General features: G+C 37.0%; 1 protein-coding gene across 7 annotated transcripts in view; it reads left to right on the top strand.

Moving 5' to 3' along the window:
• SRPK2 (SRSF protein kinase 2) overlaps nucleotides 1-19,077 on the top strand; it is a 152,460-nt gene that overhangs the window by 119,959 nt on the left and 13,424 nt on the right. For all 7 annotated transcript variants that reach the window (XM_069801805.1, XM_069801806.1, XM_069801802.1 and 4 more), the window contains 6 exons: nucleotides 2,508-2,673; nucleotides 4,712-4,737; nucleotides 6,207-6,453; nucleotides 7,396-7,884; nucleotides 12,286-12,386; nucleotides 12,487-12,594. In XM_069801805.1, coding sequence (XP_069657906.1) covers nucleotides 2,508-2,673; nucleotides 4,712-4,737; nucleotides 6,207-6,453; nucleotides 7,396-7,884; nucleotides 12,286-12,386; nucleotides 12,487-12,594 — 1,137 coding nt within the window. The remainder of the gene's footprint in view (nucleotides 1-2,507; nucleotides 2,674-4,711; nucleotides 4,738-6,206; nucleotides 6,454-7,395; nucleotides 7,885-12,285; nucleotides 12,387-12,486; nucleotides 12,595-19,077) is intronic.

Here is a 19,077-nt window from a genome sequence, read left to right as displayed (position 1 = left end):
AATCCTTACTTTGGGTTGTAAAATATATAGCATCAGTCCCTTTTGAGAGGATCATGTTCTGAAACTGATGCTGAAATGAGCATTGTGTGTTTGATCAATGAAAATTTTCACTTTTGCCTTGATCGACAGTATAGTAAATAATCTGTTTAATGGGTCAATATGGTGTGGCTCCTTGTATGAAAAAAAAAGAAAAAGAAGTTAATATTAATTAGAAACTGCAAATTATGGGCTTACTTATGTGAACCTAACCATGTGACCTTTACAAGGGAAAAAATACAGCCTTCTAATTTACATTTTTGATTGTAGCAACAGGGTCTGTCGTAATTTTTCAGACTCACAAGATGTTACCCATTTCCTCTTTTTTCCTTTTCCAGTAGACAAATAAATAAAAACTGGGAGTGTTTTCCCTGTTCCCCATCATCTCAGATACAGTGCAAAGCATGTCCATGTAGTACATGTTTCCGTACTGGTTTAGTAGTACAAATGTGCTTCCAGTTTTTAGGGTGAAGAAGTCTGATCCACATTTTAAGAGAGCTAAGAACATTCTTTCTAATTATAAAATTCTAGCAGAATGATCCTTATGGTAAGTCATGGAACTGATTGGGATTCTAAAAAATATTTTGTTTTCTTTTTTTTTCTTCCCCCAAAAAGGACTCTTAAGCCAAGTTAAAGACAGAGCTGTCACCCTAACACTGTTACTTAAGAGGGGGAAAGGCTGTCCTTTTAAAAGTGGGAGATAATAAAATCTAGTTTCACATGAATTCCACTTCTACATATCGCAGTGGAACAGGTATTTTTTCTTCTGAATGTTTATGGCTTTCAGTGTACTCTGGAATCTTTTTTTTTTCTTGGTCTCAGAATTACAGACATTCAGTGGTGATTTGTAAGATAGTCTGTAGTGTAGTGGGGGAGGGAAGAGACTTTTATAATCCATCTTCATGTTGCTATTGCTTTTAATGCCTCTCTTCAAATTTGAAGTCACTTAACCACTAACTACCTTCCCAGTATAAACCAATCTTTCTTCAACATTTCTTACTTCGAGACATACCGTATGTTCTTTCAGTTGCTCTGGCAAGTAGTCAAGCATATTTTGGATCTGCAGGGGAAGAAATCCAGATTATCAAGAATGCATCAGTTTTTAGGTGTACCATTGGCACTGACACGTGAGTCCTGCTCAAGTGAACATACAGTTTTTATATAGGCATATAAAGAAAGCTTTTCAGGCAGTTGCTGTTCTAGTCTAGCTCCCGAACTGGAGAAAGAAGAGCCTTGCACTTGAGGTATTTCTAGGATACATTAGCCTGAGCGTAAATATCATACGCATGCTGCTGCTTTTCTTCTCTTGAGCTGCCTTGTGTGCTGGATGGATGTGCCAGCTCTGGTACTAGCTAAGGACTGGGTGGTAGACTAAATAAATGTCTTTGTAGTCTATTACTGTTTTTTTGAACCAACATGTTTTGCTTTTAAAGTTCATCCTAGCTAGTTGTGTCTTAAACGATCCTGAGAGCAAGGAGCTTGCTAATTCATTTATAAAGTACCTAGAATGGCAGGATGTTCTTGTAGCTGGAGCTCATGAGTCTGGAGGTCTGTTTGCTGCTGTAGAAAAAAAGTGAAAGAAGTTTTTTTTAAGTGGGGTCAGCTAGGTTTCTGCTTTTTTGTCGATTATCATAGCAATAGCTTGGTTTACACTGTTACATTATTCTGTATTGAATAATTGCAATAATTGACTCCCACAGTTTATCATACCCAGGTCTTACGTGAAATACTTGTAAAATCACACAAACTATTGTATTTCTGTTCCAGTCAGAATTAGAGAAATTTTTTCATTGTGTAAAAATCATGGTTTAATTCTTATTCCAGAATGCATTTTTAAGACTTAGGATATACAGGTTTGATAGGAGCTAGCAGAATTTAGCCTACAGAGAGTGTGAAAGACTAGTGGAAAAATACATGTGACAAAGGTAGACATATCGTTATGTGACATCTTAGTCACATTAAAAGCTGAATTACTATTGGTATTCTAAGGAAAACTATAGTTAGCATTCTCAACAACTCATTCCCCTTTTTGCTTTTTTTTCTACTCAATTGTAAGATGATTATTCACAAACCACAAAACTTCAGTTACAGTATGTAGTACTTGCAGTGGGTTTTTTCAAATAACTGTCTTTTAAACAATCAACCAGTAAGGATTAGTCTTTCTGACCGAGCAGCCAAATTCCTTTTTCAAAGGAAGGTGTATCAAGGTTTTTTACACATGTGCAGATCAACTAAAGAGCACTTGGGAAATGGAAGTCTAGAGAGTAGGGTGCTGTCATCAAGACAGTTCAGCCAGCCATCGTCTTACTCATCAAAGTCTCAATAACTGGATTTATGAGCTAATTAAATTACCCTGTCAGGCCACATATGGACTGCAGAGAGTTGGTTGAACATCTCTGTACTACTAATAAATACTTTTATCTTGGTCTGGGTAATTAAAATAAACTCTTAAAAAATCCTTTTGTAATTAGGTACTTCAAGGTCTAGATTATCTACACAGCAAGTGCAAGATCATTCATACGGATATAAAGCCAGAAAACATATTGATGTGCGTGGATGATGCCTATGTTCGTAGAATGGCTGCTGAAGCTACTGAGTGGCAGAAGGCTGGTGCTCCTCCCCCCTCTGGCTCAGCAGGTATGATACTACATTTAAATGCAATGTAGTAAAGTTCCATCAGTGTATTAATGCTAACAATATTTTGTTTAATGAAAATGATCATTTTAAATAACTGTGTGTGAAAAATGCATGTTCTAGTTAATCCTTATGCTCTGGAAACTATCAGGGAAATGCTTTCTTCTCAGTTTTGCACATTCAAATTTTTGGGGTCCCCAGAGGCAGAAAAAGATTCATGGTATAAACTTACTCTTCTCCCACCCCACAAGCTTTAACGGCTGGGTTTTAGCTGCACTGGGGCCTTGCATCTCTAGAATTGACAATGATTAATAAACTTACCTAAATTATATGTCTAGTTCTATTACAAGTTAATCAGCATCCTTGTGAAATTATCTGCTCTCTTGTCAGTCATAACTTATTCTCAGGATGCAATGAAAAGTCTTAGAGTGCATAGTTTTTCACGCTTGAAAATGGAATTTATGTACCTAACTGAATTTGTGATAAGCCCTTCTACCTAGCACTGTATGTGAAATGTTTTATGTTAAAATTGCCAAGAGTTTAGATAGGAACTGTACATTATGTTCAGCTAGGAGAAAGCAAGGTAAAGGAAATTCACAGCAATCAGTAAAGACAAGCAAAGAGGAAGTGTCGCTTTTCCAGTGATCTTTAGTACCATGGTTGCTATTTATTTGCCAGTTGAGCACATCAGCTACAGGCAGTAGAGAAATAATGTTTAAATACCTTTGTAATATTGTCAGAAAATATATCACAGATTACAATCTCTGAGGTATAGTAAAAATACCTGCTATATCAGGGGCAAATACTGTGGTCAAAATCCATAAATATTTCACAGTATTATATAAGTTAAGATGCAAAATCTTATAAACTGTGAATATATTGTATTGAACTTTACATAATATGTAATCACATAGCTAAAGACTGTATGTTGTTTGTGTGGGAAGTAACTTGATTTTGTTCATGCAGCCTTTATATTGCTTCCTGACATTAAAATAAATATTACTTTAAGGAATATATGGATGGAGTTCTTACCACACTTTGTTCTTAACAAATTGTAATTAAATCCATGGCTTTCCACACAGACGCTGAAGATGTGTTTTCTTTACAGCATTTCAAGAACAGGTTCTGCATAATTACCCTTTTTAGAGCAGCGATGGTACTCAAGTTTAAGAATCTTTTTGAAAACGTTGCCCTTTCAGGGGCATACAAGCAGTTTCATCCCTGACCTTACCAGCAGGAGCTGAAGCTATAAAAGAGCTCTGAATTCTCAACTGTCTCTGTTCTGTTTTTTATTTTGCATTTGTTAATTGCCATATGCCTGTATGTCTGAAGAAGGTCATGAGAGGTTCTCTTCCCCCGTTGAGTTCCTCTTTTTCACTTCTACTTTGCCTCTGTCTCCCATATTTGGTTATTTCTATTGGTTTTGATTATTTTGGGAGGTGGGGTGGGTGTGTGGCTTGTATTGCTGTTCTGTGCGTTATCACAGTTAGTTTGTAATCTCATCAGACCTAGTCATCGATGGTATCCTTCTGAGAGATGCTTAAGGAAGAGGTCCATGCTGGAGATGCTTTTTTTGTGGTGGTGTGCTTTTTGCCATAGGCACTTCTTCATGCCTCCAGTCCTAGCAGTCAAACCACTACATGCACGTTTGACTTTTCTGTTGAGTGCAACACAGTAGTTGTCTCTGTTGTTATTCCCTGAACTATTTAGAATATGTCTATACCTGCTCAGTCAGCTAACTACATACACTTAATCTGTGACAGCTTCACTCTTCACTGATTCAGACTTTCCTTTCTGACTTTCATTAACTCTCCACCAACCACAATAGAGTAAACAGATATTGATGCTAGCTCCTTCCAATTCCATATGCTATAATGGAGACAGCAGCAGGTACTTGTAAAGAGTAAAAAATCCAGCTAAAAAAAAATTCACTGCCTTATATTTAGTTAAGAATATTTTTACATGATTTCTACTACTTTCTGCTTTTATGGAGTTGTTTTTGTAAAAATATATCTTTAAAATTTTATTTTTTTCTTTTTAGTGAGTACAGCTCCACAACAAAAGCCTGTAAGTATTGTTATATAATTCAAGTTAACTATCTTATTTTCTGTGTTTCTGTAGGTATTAGTAGCTATCAGACTGTTGGTAGTCTACCCTTTTCAAAAGCTTCCTTTGAATAAAGCTTTTCTCTTTCAAAGAACACTTTTAATGTCTTTGGCCTTACCACTTTTAAGCACAGTATTTCTCTGATGGAAACTCTCATAGACTTACAATTCTATAGCGAAGTCAAAGAAAGTTAAGTATTGCTATTTTCATCTCTTGAGGAATAATCCATTCTGTTCAAATCCTGACAAAAATGGGTGCCTGCACTAAATATCACGCATTGCAGATAGCTTAAGGACTTTAAGGCCTTAATCATCAAGGCCTTAAAGGTGAGGGTTTTTTAGGAGGTTTGAAAGATCTTTTTGCCGTATACATACAACAAATAACCACTGATAATACCACTGCTTAGAAATATCTAAGGTCAAACCTGCTTTCTATGTCTGTGTGTACAGAACGTATATAATTTCAGTGGGCATACAACATGGATGAAAATCAATAGGATTGTCAAATTAACTGTCTTGTTTTGACTGTACCATAGCTTCTTTTGAAGATAACAGGATTTCCAGATAAGCCTTTGAGAAAATAACATTTACCTTTGTTCCTTGTACTTTATTTTTGAATTATATGAGGATTTCTTACTGGGATATCTAAACAATGAATGAAAACTGGATAGATTTCATTTATCAAATAGTAAAAATAGAAGTCAGAATTCAGTTAAAATATAAGAAAGTGTTTCAATCCTAGCTCAGATGTGTTAATTTTTCTTTTCCTTGTTATTGTACCTGAGTTTTTCAATCCTTATGTTATATAAAATATGAAACTTTCTGTAATGGCCATCTGTTGTTTGTGATTCATATGTTTTGGGCCAGAAGTGTATAATAAAAATGCCTTCCTTTCACTGGGAAATAGCTGAACAACATAGGATTTATTTAAAATTCTTTACTGTTTTCGATCTCTTTGGCTTTCTTGTATCATTTTTCTCAGCATTCTTTTGCAGGTCATTACCTGCACTGTACAGAGAGAGAAATAATATATAAAATTTACATGTAAATAGCTAGATATGATAGCAGACTATCTTCTACATACAATATAATCTGTTAACCTAGATTGAAGTTTATTTTGCCTAGTTGAGATTATAGGATCATAGGAATTTCACTGTGGCATCTTAGATGTATTTTGCTCTTGTATCTGATGGACAACCATGTAAAAACATGTATAACCATATAAAATTTTGATTACTTTTTTACTTCATATAACCCTGCACCATTCTTGATGTGAAGTAAAATGGAAAAAGCAATATATTTGCTATTTTAATTGTCATCCAGTATTTTCAAATAAAAAGTAAACATACTGTAAGTGAATTTGCTGTGAGATGCCTTGAGAATAATTGTTCAGGGGTTTTTTGTTTCCTTTTGTTTGTATTAATATTTCAGGTTGGAAAAATATCCAAAAACAAAAAGAAGAAACTGAAGAAAAAACAGAAGAGACAAGCTGAGCTGTTAGAAAAACGCCTGCAGGAAATAGAAGAACTAGAGCGAGAAGCTGAAAGGAAAAAAATAGAAGAAAATGTAACCTCAGCTGTACCATCAAATGAACAAGAAGATGAGTACCACCCAGAGGTGAAACTAAAAACAGCTGATATAGAAGAGATAGTAGATGAAGAACCTGGAAATGATGATGGTTAGTATTACCTGCTTTTATTGACCCTGAATTTACTGTTTCAGAGGAGAAAGTAACTGCAGCGTTGCATCTTGTGCAATGAACAAAATCTCCAAACTGTTCTAGATCATTAAGTTTCATTTTCTCCTGTAGGTAAAATCATAACTATAAAGTCTAAAAAGGAAAAGTAAAGTCAGACCCACTACAGAAGTGAAGAACATCAATAGCAATCTAGCTATCAAATCCCATAAAAGAGCACACAGAAAATTCAACAGAACAGTCAGTTGTCATACCACATTATGTGCCGTAACTGAGTATCTTGGTGAAATAGAAGAAAAATAAGATTAATTTCTATTCTGTAACATTAACGTAGTTAGAGTCATCGTTGCTTTCCCCTTTTCTTACAATATTTGTTGTAATGGTCTATCAGATAATAACGATTGCAGCTTCTTCACTAAAATTTTTAAGATGTCTTGTTAAAATTCTTGTTTAGTCCTGGTGATTTGGAGCATAATTGTTATGGTCCAGCTCCATTCTGGCTTCCCTGGTCTTCTTGTCAACTGTTTCCAATTCTGATAAAAATGTAACTGTCTTTTGATTTGGTTTAGTTTTGTTCTGCTCTTACTGTGAATTTTCCTACTTCTATGACGACTCACTGTTTGACACAGATTGAGTTACAGATCTGTAAAGCTTGCTTTCAAGACCTCATGTATCGTCCCTTCATAACATTCTTCTCTTCTGAATTGTTCCCTCCTGAACCACTTCCTATTGTTTATTTTTTTCAGCAGCCTTATTAGTTCTTTCTTCCGCCTTTAATTTAGATTTTAAGGTGTTTTGCAGTGATCTCAGTGTGTGCTATGTCAGAAGTCAAGTAGTTACTGAAGAGTTAAACATCATTAATGCCTAATTTCAAAATGCTGTATTGATTTATGATCTAATGTGTTGCTCATTGAAATTTTTCAGGTGAAGCAGAAGATCAGGACGAAAAAGAAGACACAGAGAAAGAAAACACTGAAAAAGATGACGATGTTGAGCAGGAACTTGTCAACACTGACCCTACAGACCCTAAGTGGATAGAATCCCCCAAAACAAATGGCCATATTGTGAACGGCCCATTCCTATTGGAACAACAGATTGAAGATGAAGATGAGGAAGAGGAAGAATGTCCAAATCCAGAGGAGTATAATCTTGATGAGCCAAATGCAAAAAGCGATTACTCTTATAGCAGCTCCTATGAACAGTTTAATGGTGAATTGCCAAATGGACGTCATAAAATTCCTGAGTCACAGTTCTCTGAATTTTCAGCTTCAGTGTTCTCTGGGGCTCTAGAGTCTGTAGCTTGTGGTTCTGCTGTTTCTGAAGGATCAACTGTAACCGAAAGAGAGGAGAGCAGCCCATCTCATGACAGGAGCAGAACAGTTTCAGCTTCAAGCACTGGGGATTTGCCAAAAAGTAAGTATTCTTCCTAGTGGCATATGCCGTGCTTGAAGTCTCTTGGAGCTGTAGGGAATGTCTTACGTAGAATGAATAGTGGGGATAAACCTTATGTATGTTTTATCTGTGTTCAGTGACACATGTATGCAGATAATACTTTTTACTTGTTTGGGGTATTTTTGGTGAAAATTCAGTACAAAGCCTTATGGGTAGGCTGTCACACAATTCTTTCAGTAACATAAAAGGACCTTTCTATAACAGAAAAGAACTGTATCACACTATTTCCCTGACTTTGAACATAAGGTCTAGCACTTCTTAGTGATGTTGACGTCTTTCTACCTACAGATGAAGTGTTTTAAATGTGTTTAGTTTCTGGGTTGGTGCCAAACCTACTAATGTCCTGGCCTCCTTCATGCTTGAGTCTGAAGAGTGCCCACTGAAAAGATGGTGCCTATGTGCCATCCTCTGCAGTCAGAGAAATTTGTGCAGACTGCCCCCAAATGCTCTCTTCCCTAGGTACCGCCCAGACTTGGGGAGGGAAGTGGGATATGGGGTCAGATTAACCATAGCTAGGGTTAGGTTACAGCTGCAGCCCACTAATGGGAACCCTTTTTCCATTGCTGATTTCATCTTCTTGGTTTCATCTACACTGAACATTTTGCTCATTGAATCATACATCGTGTGAATGAAAAAATCTCAATTATTATTTTAAATTTAGTATTTCATGTTAGAAGACTTTTGGCAAAAGGCAGAGCAGATATCTAGAAATGAAGGGGAGGCCTTTAAGTTAGCTTGGTCCCAAAGCATCTTGGTGAATTTTGACCTCCTAGGACCAGGTTTCAAGGAAAAGCAAATGTATTAGTTTTGAATGGCTTTTAGAAATGGGAGGGGGGGAAACCACTTTTGATTTGAGTTGATGGAAGACTTTTTTCTTGTAGCATGAGTGTAAAAAAAAAAAGAGGCAAGTAAGTGGAATAGAAAAGCAGTAGTTAGGTTAAGAAAAAATTGTAGTAGTCAAATTAAAGGCAGTAGCTTAGCTGAGCTTACTTTAAGTAAATTAGGTGATTTTTCTTGCATTCGAAACTGTGAGTTTGATAGATGGAGCTTGGAACGCAATGCAAAGGTATTCTTGTTAAATTCAAACAAATTTACCATCTTTAAAATTTAAGAGGAAAGCAGAACTACGATTTTTTTTTTTCTGCTGTAGAACTTTGTTTTTAAGGGTATTAGATAAGTTATTGTAGATGAAATATTGACATTGACAGGTCAGTCTATACAGGAAAGAGAAAAGGAAGGTTGTAGTTGCAAGTAAGCGTTATTCCCATAGTTTAAGGGCAGAAGGTGATTATGAGATCATGTAACCTGACTTCCTTTTATAACAAGCCAGTAATACACCATCTATTAAGCCCAGTAACTTTTCTTTGGCTTAAAACATATTCTCCAAAAAGATACCTGCTCTTGATTTGGACAAATGAAATGATAAAATAATCTAGTGTGGTTGAAGTGTGTTCCACTGGTCAGTACTCAGAATTGTTTCAGAAGAATGTCGCAATTTTGGATTTGTCTGGCTGCAGCTTCTAGCTATTACTTCTTGTTATATCTTTTCTCAGTCCTTAAAAAATTCTGTAATATGCTGTTTTCATTCATTAACGGTTCTTTTCTGTTTCAAACGGTTCCTCTCAACCTTTTATTAAAACTCAACAAGATGAAGTCTTTGTAAGGCATGTTGCCAACCCTCAACTCATTATGTTTTTTCTGTATTCAGCATGGTTTTGGACATTTAAATTCTGGCCACTAGAACTGCTCAGATCCAAAACTTTAGCCTGTAAATCGTGATTTTTGAAGATATGGAAAGTGAAATCTTGGTGTCATTGCAAAGAGCTGGAGTTTTGCCATTGAATTAAATAGCTCCAGGGTAGTACACATAGGTTTTATTTATAGTGCCAGTGGCTAAATGATAAATATATGGGTTTCAGCTTTATTAAAGAAAATACTGAGAGACTAAATCTGTAAGCGGATAGAAGAAAATGAGGTAGCTTAGGGAGAAGATCACCAAGCCTACATCAACATTGTCGCAGATGAAGTTACTAAATTTACATAGAGATGTATCGAAAAATATGGTCGAGTGTATTTCTTGGTTTAAGACTTTAGAAGAGCAATTCACACAGTTACAGAGTCTGACAGGTAAGGTGATCTGCAGGCAGGCAAGAAATGTGAAATAAAATACAGCAGAGTAGAGCTGTATTTCTGGAAGATGTCAAGATCCAGGCAAGTAAGTCTTCCAGTCCATCTCCTTACACTCTGTAGTCCCTGAAGCAATGTGTAGGAGGTTCCTAGATGCCTGGTAGCCTCTTCCTTTGTGTTGCTGGCAGTATATAGGCAGGAAGCCTCTACTCCTGGTTTCCTGGGGTGATGCGTAAAATCCTCATGCCTCCAGAGAGTAAAGGCAGATAGTAAATTCAGTCACAGCTCACTTCTGCAGAAAGAGGAAAAGCTGAACATCATTAATATTAATGGCATCAATAATAATGTTGGGTTAAGCAGTAATAAAACAGATTAAGGTATTTAGAAAGAAGAAAGATACAACAGATGCAGGTTAGTCAATATTTTTAAATGGTGCTACTTTCTCAGTATAACTTTAGTGCCCTTTTCTGTAGAAGTAGGCTTTATTTGTTCCTTTCTGTCTAGGCATTGCTATACATCATTAAGTAACATGGTCTCATCTTATTTTTTCAGGATACTTGCCTCATTCAGTGCACAGACCAGTTTGTGTTCAGTGGATGAGCAGCTATTAAGTTTTTGTCTTACAAAGTTTTAACTGCATGACCAAATGCCCTTAAGATAGATCTATTAATTTCCTCATGACTCTCCTCCTCATTCTAGTGTTTGAATGTTTACTAAGTATACTATCATGCTGAGACTGTGAGAAGAGGAGGTGATATTTCTCAGTTTTATGGAACTAGGACACACAAAAGTGAAAATCAGAAATGCTTACTAATTTTATGCTGAGGTTGAGCTCCTTTGGATACTTATTTGAGAGTACTTACTAAAAAGTAAGCTCCTTTTGACTTCACTTTCAGTTGTGAATGATCTGTGTTTCTCAGATTCAGAATCCAAGGTCTCATATTCATCTCTAGGAAAATACGAGACATAAACTTCATGAGTTCCTGAGAAAAACACAAAAGTTTAGGCACTTGCCTGTTATATTGGTGGTTTTTTAAAACTTGAGTCTTGGACTCCATTCCAGCTTTTTTAGAGGACTGTTTTGTTGAGGTCACTGCCCTTCCTGTCTTCTGCTGTTCAGTCCTGTCTTTTCTTTACTTCTCTCCCCTGGTGGATCTTGCTACTTTCTTTTCTGGTTAGCCAGTATTTCAGTGCCTTGATGGTCTCTTCAGGCTTGCTGTCCCAGCAGTTGAAGATCTTAATCTGATTTCAGTCACTCCTAACTCACCATTAGACATCCTTGTCCCATGTCTGGTGTATTTTCCTCTTCCAATTCTCTGCACCAGTTTAACAGATCATTATATCCCCATTGGAGTCCTGGGTGCCTTTTGGATCTAGTACCTCTTTCTAACCATCAGTTTCCAATTTAGTCGTCTTAGCTTTGGGACAAGGAAACTGAGATCAATCCTCTGCTGCTATGTGATTTGTGATACTGGGTTCTGTCTTCCACATTCAAGTCAATCTGCTTTCTTTCCAGTGCAGTTTAGGAGCTAGCAGGTGGTATGTCCAAACAAAGAAAAGCAGCAGTCCTCCACTGTCATATGTTAGGGTTATCAGTGTCCCAAGAGCCTTTAAAGATTGCAGGATTAATTAGATTAAAGTTCTGCCTTTTTAGTCCAGATCATACTCAATGCAAATAGGACCTTCAGTGAACTTTGATTCAACACTGAATTATCTGTGAAATGGGTGACAGTCCCCTAGGCTCTCAAATTAGCCAGGTTTTGGTGAGTCTTTTCCCCTTTGGACAGGTAAAAAAAAAAGAAAAGAAAAAAATCCAGCCAAATCTTATTTACCTTAGCCAAGAATGGGAGTGCAGAATTTATTTTGTCAGTGAAACTGTTCCAAGAACATGTCTTTCATGTGGAGTTCTTGGAGTTTGAGTTTTAACATTTTCTTTCTGAATCTGTTCTTGGAAACATATGCACTGTTTTTGCTTAGAAGCTCCTCTGGATATTCTAATAGTAGTTATTTGGCAGTTAAAGAACACAAAAAATTTGCACTTGAAATGTGTAAGGATACTTAGAAATCAAGGTAAGAAATCCTATTTATGTTGCTTTAATTTTTCGTAACATTCAGCAAATGATTTTGATGTCTTCAATGTATTACAAAACTAGACAAAATGTCAAGTCAAAACTGCTTAGAGATAATGAACAGTATGCTCAAAGTACTAACTATTCTGTATTTTGCTTGTGTTAGCAAAAACTCGTGCTGCTGACTTACTGGTGAATCCACTGGATCCAAGAAATGCAGATAAAATTAGAGTTAAAATTGCTGACCTGGGGAATGCCTGCTGGGTGGTAAGTAGAGCAACATCATTTTAGCTATTTAGCCTTCAATATTTAAAGCAGGCCTTTTTGTTGTTTGTTTTTTCCATTAATGTGGTTCTTTCTATTTTAGCATAAACACTTCACAGAAGACATCCAGACAAGACAATATAGATCCATAGAGGTTTTAATAGGAGCAGGTTACAGTACACCTGCTGATATCTGGAGTACAGCATGTATGGTAAGAACAATACAATGTGTATTTTACAAGAATAAACCTCCTAAACCCAATTGTTTATTTAGTGAGGAAACCTGATGGGGATGGTTCTGACATTTTGACACAAATACATTATCATAAATTATGTCATATCAGATAACTACTGATGATTTTTTCCCTTTATTTCAATTTCTCAAGCTTTCTTAATCAAAAGGAAGTATATTGGAGAACATTTCTAATTTTCATTTGATGCATTTTAAACTTGCAAGTTTGGAGGGAATTATATGTATATTTTAAATTACAAAGCTTAACTGAAATAGTACAACTGGATGTTTCCTTCCCATCTTAGAATCTATCCAACTGTTTGCTATGTTTCCATTCCTTTTTCTTGCATAAAGTAGCAAGAAAGTCAAATACTTCAAATTCTTGCCAAGTGCAGTGAAAACATCAGATTAGGCTTGCAAATCACAGCTTTAGGTTCTAAACTTTGAAGAGGAGGAGTTAGTTTATTAGTAAAATACGTGGTAACATTCTGTTGAATTAGTTTTAACACAGTAAAATTGAAATTATAGATTTTTAAAAATCTTTGAAGAATAAGAAAAGTAAAAACTTAATCATTCAACTTTCTGAAACACTTATTCTGTAATAACTCTCTGAGGACAAATAAGCTACAATGATCTCATTAAAGATAGTTTTAGAAATACATTTAGAAATATCTGTCTATTTTAAAAGAGAAAACCTATTCAAATCTTTATATTTTACAAATAAATGTCTGAAAAGAATAAGTGTGTGAGGAGGAGGAGAAGACTCAAATACTAGACACAGTTTGGAGGCGTGGGTGATGAGAAGAATTGCAGAGCTCAGAGGGAGAGGAGGAGGATTGAAAGGAACATAAAATCCTACAGATATTATAAGCTCAGCAAGCCATGTGTTGGAAGTAACTAACCCATAAGTAAAATTGCAAGTATGTTTTCTCTAGAGTTTAATACTAGCTTTTGCTTTAGTACACAGAAAAGAACATCTATTTCCAAATTTACTTTTTCATTTGGGGGCAAAATGTAGAATTTTTCTATTACATTGAAAACAAAGTGTAGAAAATATTCCACAGTTTTGATCCCCAATTCATTGAATGATTCTTCTCTTAACTAACTACAAAATTACTATAGAGACTTCTCGTTCCTTTCACCTGATATTTTGTAAACCTCAGTTGAGCTTGATACCTTTTTATGGTATTGAATACCCTATATTCACCTTCCTTTAAGGGTGTAGCTACACCCTACTAATTTTATATACAGTTGCGTAGCTAAAGCCACAAAAAAATGCTGAAGTCTGTCGGTGATTGGGTTTAAAGAAAGTGGGGTACTTAATATCAATATCAACAGGTAGGGAATATAATATTCTTAGAATAATTGGGGTCGTCCAGCCCCTTACACTTTAATTCTTTTCCATGTTATATAAGTGTTACTGCTTTCTTCATGCGAGTCCTTTCTCAAACTCAAGAGGAAAAAAAAAGGCCTGAAGCAGCTCTGCCACTAGGGCTGTCTTAATTCAGATTCACAATTAGTGATGAAATTTCAGTATTTTAATGAGAAAATTATACTTCTGCTTTTTTGTTATGTAAGCTTTAAAGGTATTAAAGCATTTGAGGCAGAAACACTGGAATTCTGTCTTCTGCCACCGACTTTGGTTTTTTGCCCTTAAAAAATGCTGTAGAGATTTTATACTCCTCCAACAACTGAATTCAACAATTGTATGTCAGTGTTGTTATTGTATAGTCGTGTAAAAAAATAGAGATCAGTCTCTGAAGCTCACCCCAAAAATTCATAGTTTCAAAACCCCTCAGGATCTGCTTTCATTCCAGTGTGGTTGAGGAAAATGGGTCAGAGCACTGTGAGTGCTGATCCTCTATTGGATGGAAGACAGCTCTGAGGTAGGGATTGACTTGAAGACCTTAACAGCTCTTTCTGCAGAGGACCTGTAACAAAGATTAACTGCCAGGGCAATGTTGCTGATGTGGAACTGCAAACTCCCAATTAACTTACTTAGGCTGTCTTTTGAAATGATTGTTTGATTCTCTCCAATCCCTAAAGCAGCCATGAACTGTAAAGTACTGAAGTGTTTTAAGGCCATTGTAGTCCCACTTGCTTTCTCAGGTTTGGATTCCTTGTTGTACCTAGGTGTGGTTCAGAAAATGGCCTTCTAGGTTACCTTGCTCTTGTTTCTCATTTAATTCACTTTATTCTGTAATGTTTCCTGGTGCTTCTGTTTTCAAAAGGGTTGTCTGCTGGAGCAGGAGGTGGAGGCGTTGTTTACTTTCAGCCAAAATACAGCTCAGATACCCTGTTAGCCATGTTGTCCAAGGCTCTCAAAGGAGAGCAAGGTGACTTCTTTGTCATGTTGCTTTGCTTGTACAAGTCCAAAGTCATTAAGTACATTTTTGGGAGTAGTACTATGCAAAATGAATGGTCCAGCAGTATTGCCATGAATTTTTTTCTTGGCGAGTTTCCATCCTTCCATACTTGGCCCAGTGTGACAGTACCAAGCACATGTGAAGTGGTATCCTACCAGCTGACTCTGTATTTACTGCATACAGTATTTCTCATTTCGTCCTTTTTTAAAACTGAAGAAAAAGAAGTTTGTCAATTAAGGGGTAGCTATATGTTAAGTGACCTAAATTTGAGGTTGTGTTCAGGTTAGGTAAGTAATTGCTCTGATCATATTCACCTGTCAGAAATACTACATTTGTAAATGGGTAAGGTGCCACTGATTTGCAGTGGGAGCCGTGTTACATAATTACAGATCCTGTCCTTCATTCTGATTATCTGATCATGATTTTGACTTTGGGTGAGCTTTCTTGTCTCACTTTCTCTACTGAATGATAAAGCACATATTGCAGAAGTGTGTGCCTAATATGAATGTTGTGAATTAATGTGAATGCAAAGTATGGTAAGGTAGTATCAAAGCAAAGATGAGATGTTACACTTTTAAAACCCTTGCTTACAACTGCGTCACTGAGCTAGTTCTCTGAACTGGCACTGAAAGAGGGTAAAAAATATTTTGACCTCATTTGGATGGAATTGTGTGCAAATACATCTTGTACATCTGTGTGTACCCATGACCTTCAAATCAGAGATTTCTGACCAGTATTCTCACAGAGACTGATGCAGATGTGCTCTTCACTCCTGTGTGTAGCTCTTGGTGACAGAAGACCTGCTGCTTCAAAGTCATGGTCACGGTCTTCATCTCAATGGGCATACACAACATGGCTGCCACTCTCCTAAAATGGCTTGCTCACAAGTAGTCCAGAACACTCTGCTTGGTAGTAAACAGCACACATGAAGACTGCTTAGCTTGCAAAGTAGAAGAGATTCTTCATGTGTTATGTATCCACTACTGTGTCAGATATTCTAGATCATGTCTCCACTAAAAAAATGACAATAAAAACAGGCCTTTCTTTGAATTAATTTAGGGTCCATAGGGTTTCCATGTCCGAGGTTTGAGTGTACATAAAATGCATCAATCTTTTCACATCTCTTGGATTTTATGAAGGACCACTTGGAATATTTGGGACCAGGATTCACCTGGGATCTTGGTCTTGTGCTTTATGGATCTCCATTTGAGCCTAAGCTTTTTCACTGCCTTTTGCTTGCTAATGAAATAATCTTGCTCACTGGGAACAGCATTGCCTGTGAGAGTAGCAGAGCTGCTAGTTCTTTTATTGGCTTGTATTTATGGCATAAAGTGTTGTCAAGCACAGAGGTTGTGTTTTATCATAACAGCAGCAGACTGTCTTTTTGCAGACTGTCTTTTTTCATCATACCATTTGCTCATCAATTTTACTTAGTCTTTAGTAATGAGGATGGAGATGATGATGGTGACGTTTTTAAACAAAAGTCTCTGATAACTGTGCCCTGAGTGTGCAAAGCAACTTTCAGAATACCCTTTACGAATCTGGCTTTTAGGACATGATATGTTGTGTCTACATGGAGTGCTCTCCTCACCTGGGCTCTGCTAGTATGGGTTGGCTTCATCTAGCCATCAACTCCATGGTTTTGATGCAGCTTTCAGTAAATAATAGCCCTGTTTTATTTGTATTGTCTTTACTATGGGAGTAGCCAGAAATTCTGGTCAGGGTTACTTGTGCTGGAAGTGTACATAAACAGAGCCATGTAAGCACTCTACTCAAATAGCAAAAGAAGGAGAAATAACTCAGTGCTAATAACCTTACAGTTCTGTTTCTTTTGATGTTATGTCAGTGAATAAGTAGCATTGTAAGCCAGCAGCCTGTGAGTTGAATCTTCTAATTTTAGATGATGAGAGTGAGTATCCTCAGGCCAGTACCAGTCCTCTGCTCAGGTGATGCGAGTCTCAGAGTCTTTAAGAAAAAGAAAAAAAAAAAGGCGGGGAGGGGGGAGAAGATGATGCATATCTTTGGAGGCTTATAATCGGTGCACGCACGATGTGCTGTGAAGCTAATGAAAGAAGTTAGATGTCAGTGGGCTTTTCCAGACTATGACAAAGTTGTCTGCTTGTTCTGTGCTCAGCAAAGAATGCAACAAAGTGTAACTTAAATTTTTTTTTTTTCCCCCAGACTTTGGTGACCTAGGTCTGAGTGGTTGTTGCTATCATTTGCTGGACATTTATAAGTTTTGCTAAGGAAATTGCACAGCACCCTTTTTTTCTTTTAACGGTGTGACCTGTTTAAGTGGGATACTCAGCTGCTCTCATGGAAAGCTAGACACTGGGAATCTCTCTCCACATTTATTAAATTCTAGAAAATTCTATGTTCCCTTGCCGTACTAACCCTGTTTTAATTCTGCCAACAGGGAGGTGCATCTCTCCTTTTCATCCCCCAAAAAGAAACAGATTTGGAGCCAGCAGTGCTTCTTATAGGATTGAAAACACCCTTGATCAATCAATTTTATCAGGCTGAATTTCAACATTTGCAGTATTGAGAGGGTTGCTTTCTGTGGAGCAGAAACTGAACAGGCACTGCATGGTTTAGCATTTCCTAAATCTCAAAAACCATGGAACACAGTACTCCACTGCTGCTGCCAAGAAATTCTGGCAAGAGAAAGGCGTTAGTACTGGCAGAGGGCATCCCTTTGTATTGATCCTGGAAATGACTGCAAGCATCATGATTCCACTGCTTTTCCTTGTTTATGCTCTTTGGATTGGAGGCAGGAAAAGCACCTGAAATGATGAGTCTCATCATCTGACTTGTGTTGTTCATTATGTACAGTCTTGTCTGAGCTGTAGGGAGGAGATCGCTATGTTACAAGCTAGGACATTAGCAAGACTGGTTCTAACACTTATCCAAGGTGACTTTTGTGGCGAGTTGTGATTCCTGAAATATCTTCTTTTTATAATAAGAACTAGCAAATAGATCATAGCTGTAGATCGGCAGGAAGTCAGAGAAGGAGAAAATTGCAATTGGTGGTTTATCTACCCAAAGAGAATACAAATGATGAAAGAAAATACTACCAGGGTGAGAAGGAAAGCGGGCAGGCAGATAGCTTTCAAAATGAGGGAGATGCTACTACGAGGCAAGCAAGCTTACAGGGGTGCTTTTTATTATGAGCATTTCTGTTCATGTGAGAGAGCTCTGAGGGACAGAAAGAAGAATGAGCAGAATATAGTAACTTATGATGTTAAAATTAAGCTTACATGTAAGTGCTTGTAGTTCAGCCCCCAGTTGACTTCTTTGTATGATGTTCTCTAACATGGGGTGGAGAGGTAACTGTCCTTAACTACTCTTCCTGTGTTGTAAGCAGGGAAGAAATGATCATGTCTCCATGGGATAATGAGTATCATTATGCTAGTATGTGTGAGTGGCAAACACCAAAGGTGTGGTGACAAGCCTTAGTCTGCACAGAAGCAGTATTTTGAGGAAAAATGGAAAATCAAAAACCTGATTGAGAGAAGAGAAAAACTTCAAGTCACTATGCACATATTTTTCAGTAGGCAGATACAGTACAAAATGCTGTTATTAATCACTGTACACCCTTTTTGAAGGTGGTGGGTGGACAACCTGAAACATTCAAAAGAAGATTATTTTCCAAAGAAAATGACTTTCCAAAGCAACCGCTCAGCATGTGCGTGATTCCGAGATTGGAGTACAGCAAATAGTAGAAACCTGTTACCTTTTCAAGCATCCCATGCATGTCTTTGTTTTGTATATCTGGCCTTTCTTACCAAGCACTAACCATGCAAAAAGCCTTTTACAGTCTTTCCATTGCCTGGCTCTTCAGAGGGAGATGTCCATGGGAGAACAAACTGTCAGCTGGTGTGCGTATCTCAGAAAGGTTTTTGCTCTTCTTTCCATGCTCCCACTTACCTGTGGAACAGTGTTCTTAAAACTAAGCCTATTTTTAAAGCAGTTACAATCTTCTCATTCACAGCTCTTAATATCAGCTGGGGCGGAGAAATTCTGGCCAAGAGCCGGATCTCGTCTGTCAGAATAATAATTCTGGCCTGTAGCTTGTTGTCCTTTTTCAGCTGGGGCTT

Source organism: Haliaeetus albicilla, chromosome 14 (genome assembly GCF_947461875.1).
Source record: "Haliaeetus albicilla chromosome 14, bHalAlb1.1, whole genome shotgun sequence".
Lineage (NCBI taxonomy): Eukaryota > Metazoa > Chordata > Aves > Accipitriformes > Accipitridae > Haliaeetus > Haliaeetus albicilla.
The sequence above is the reverse complement of the archived record's forward strand: the minus strand, read 5'-3'. Positions and strand labels throughout refer to the sequence as shown.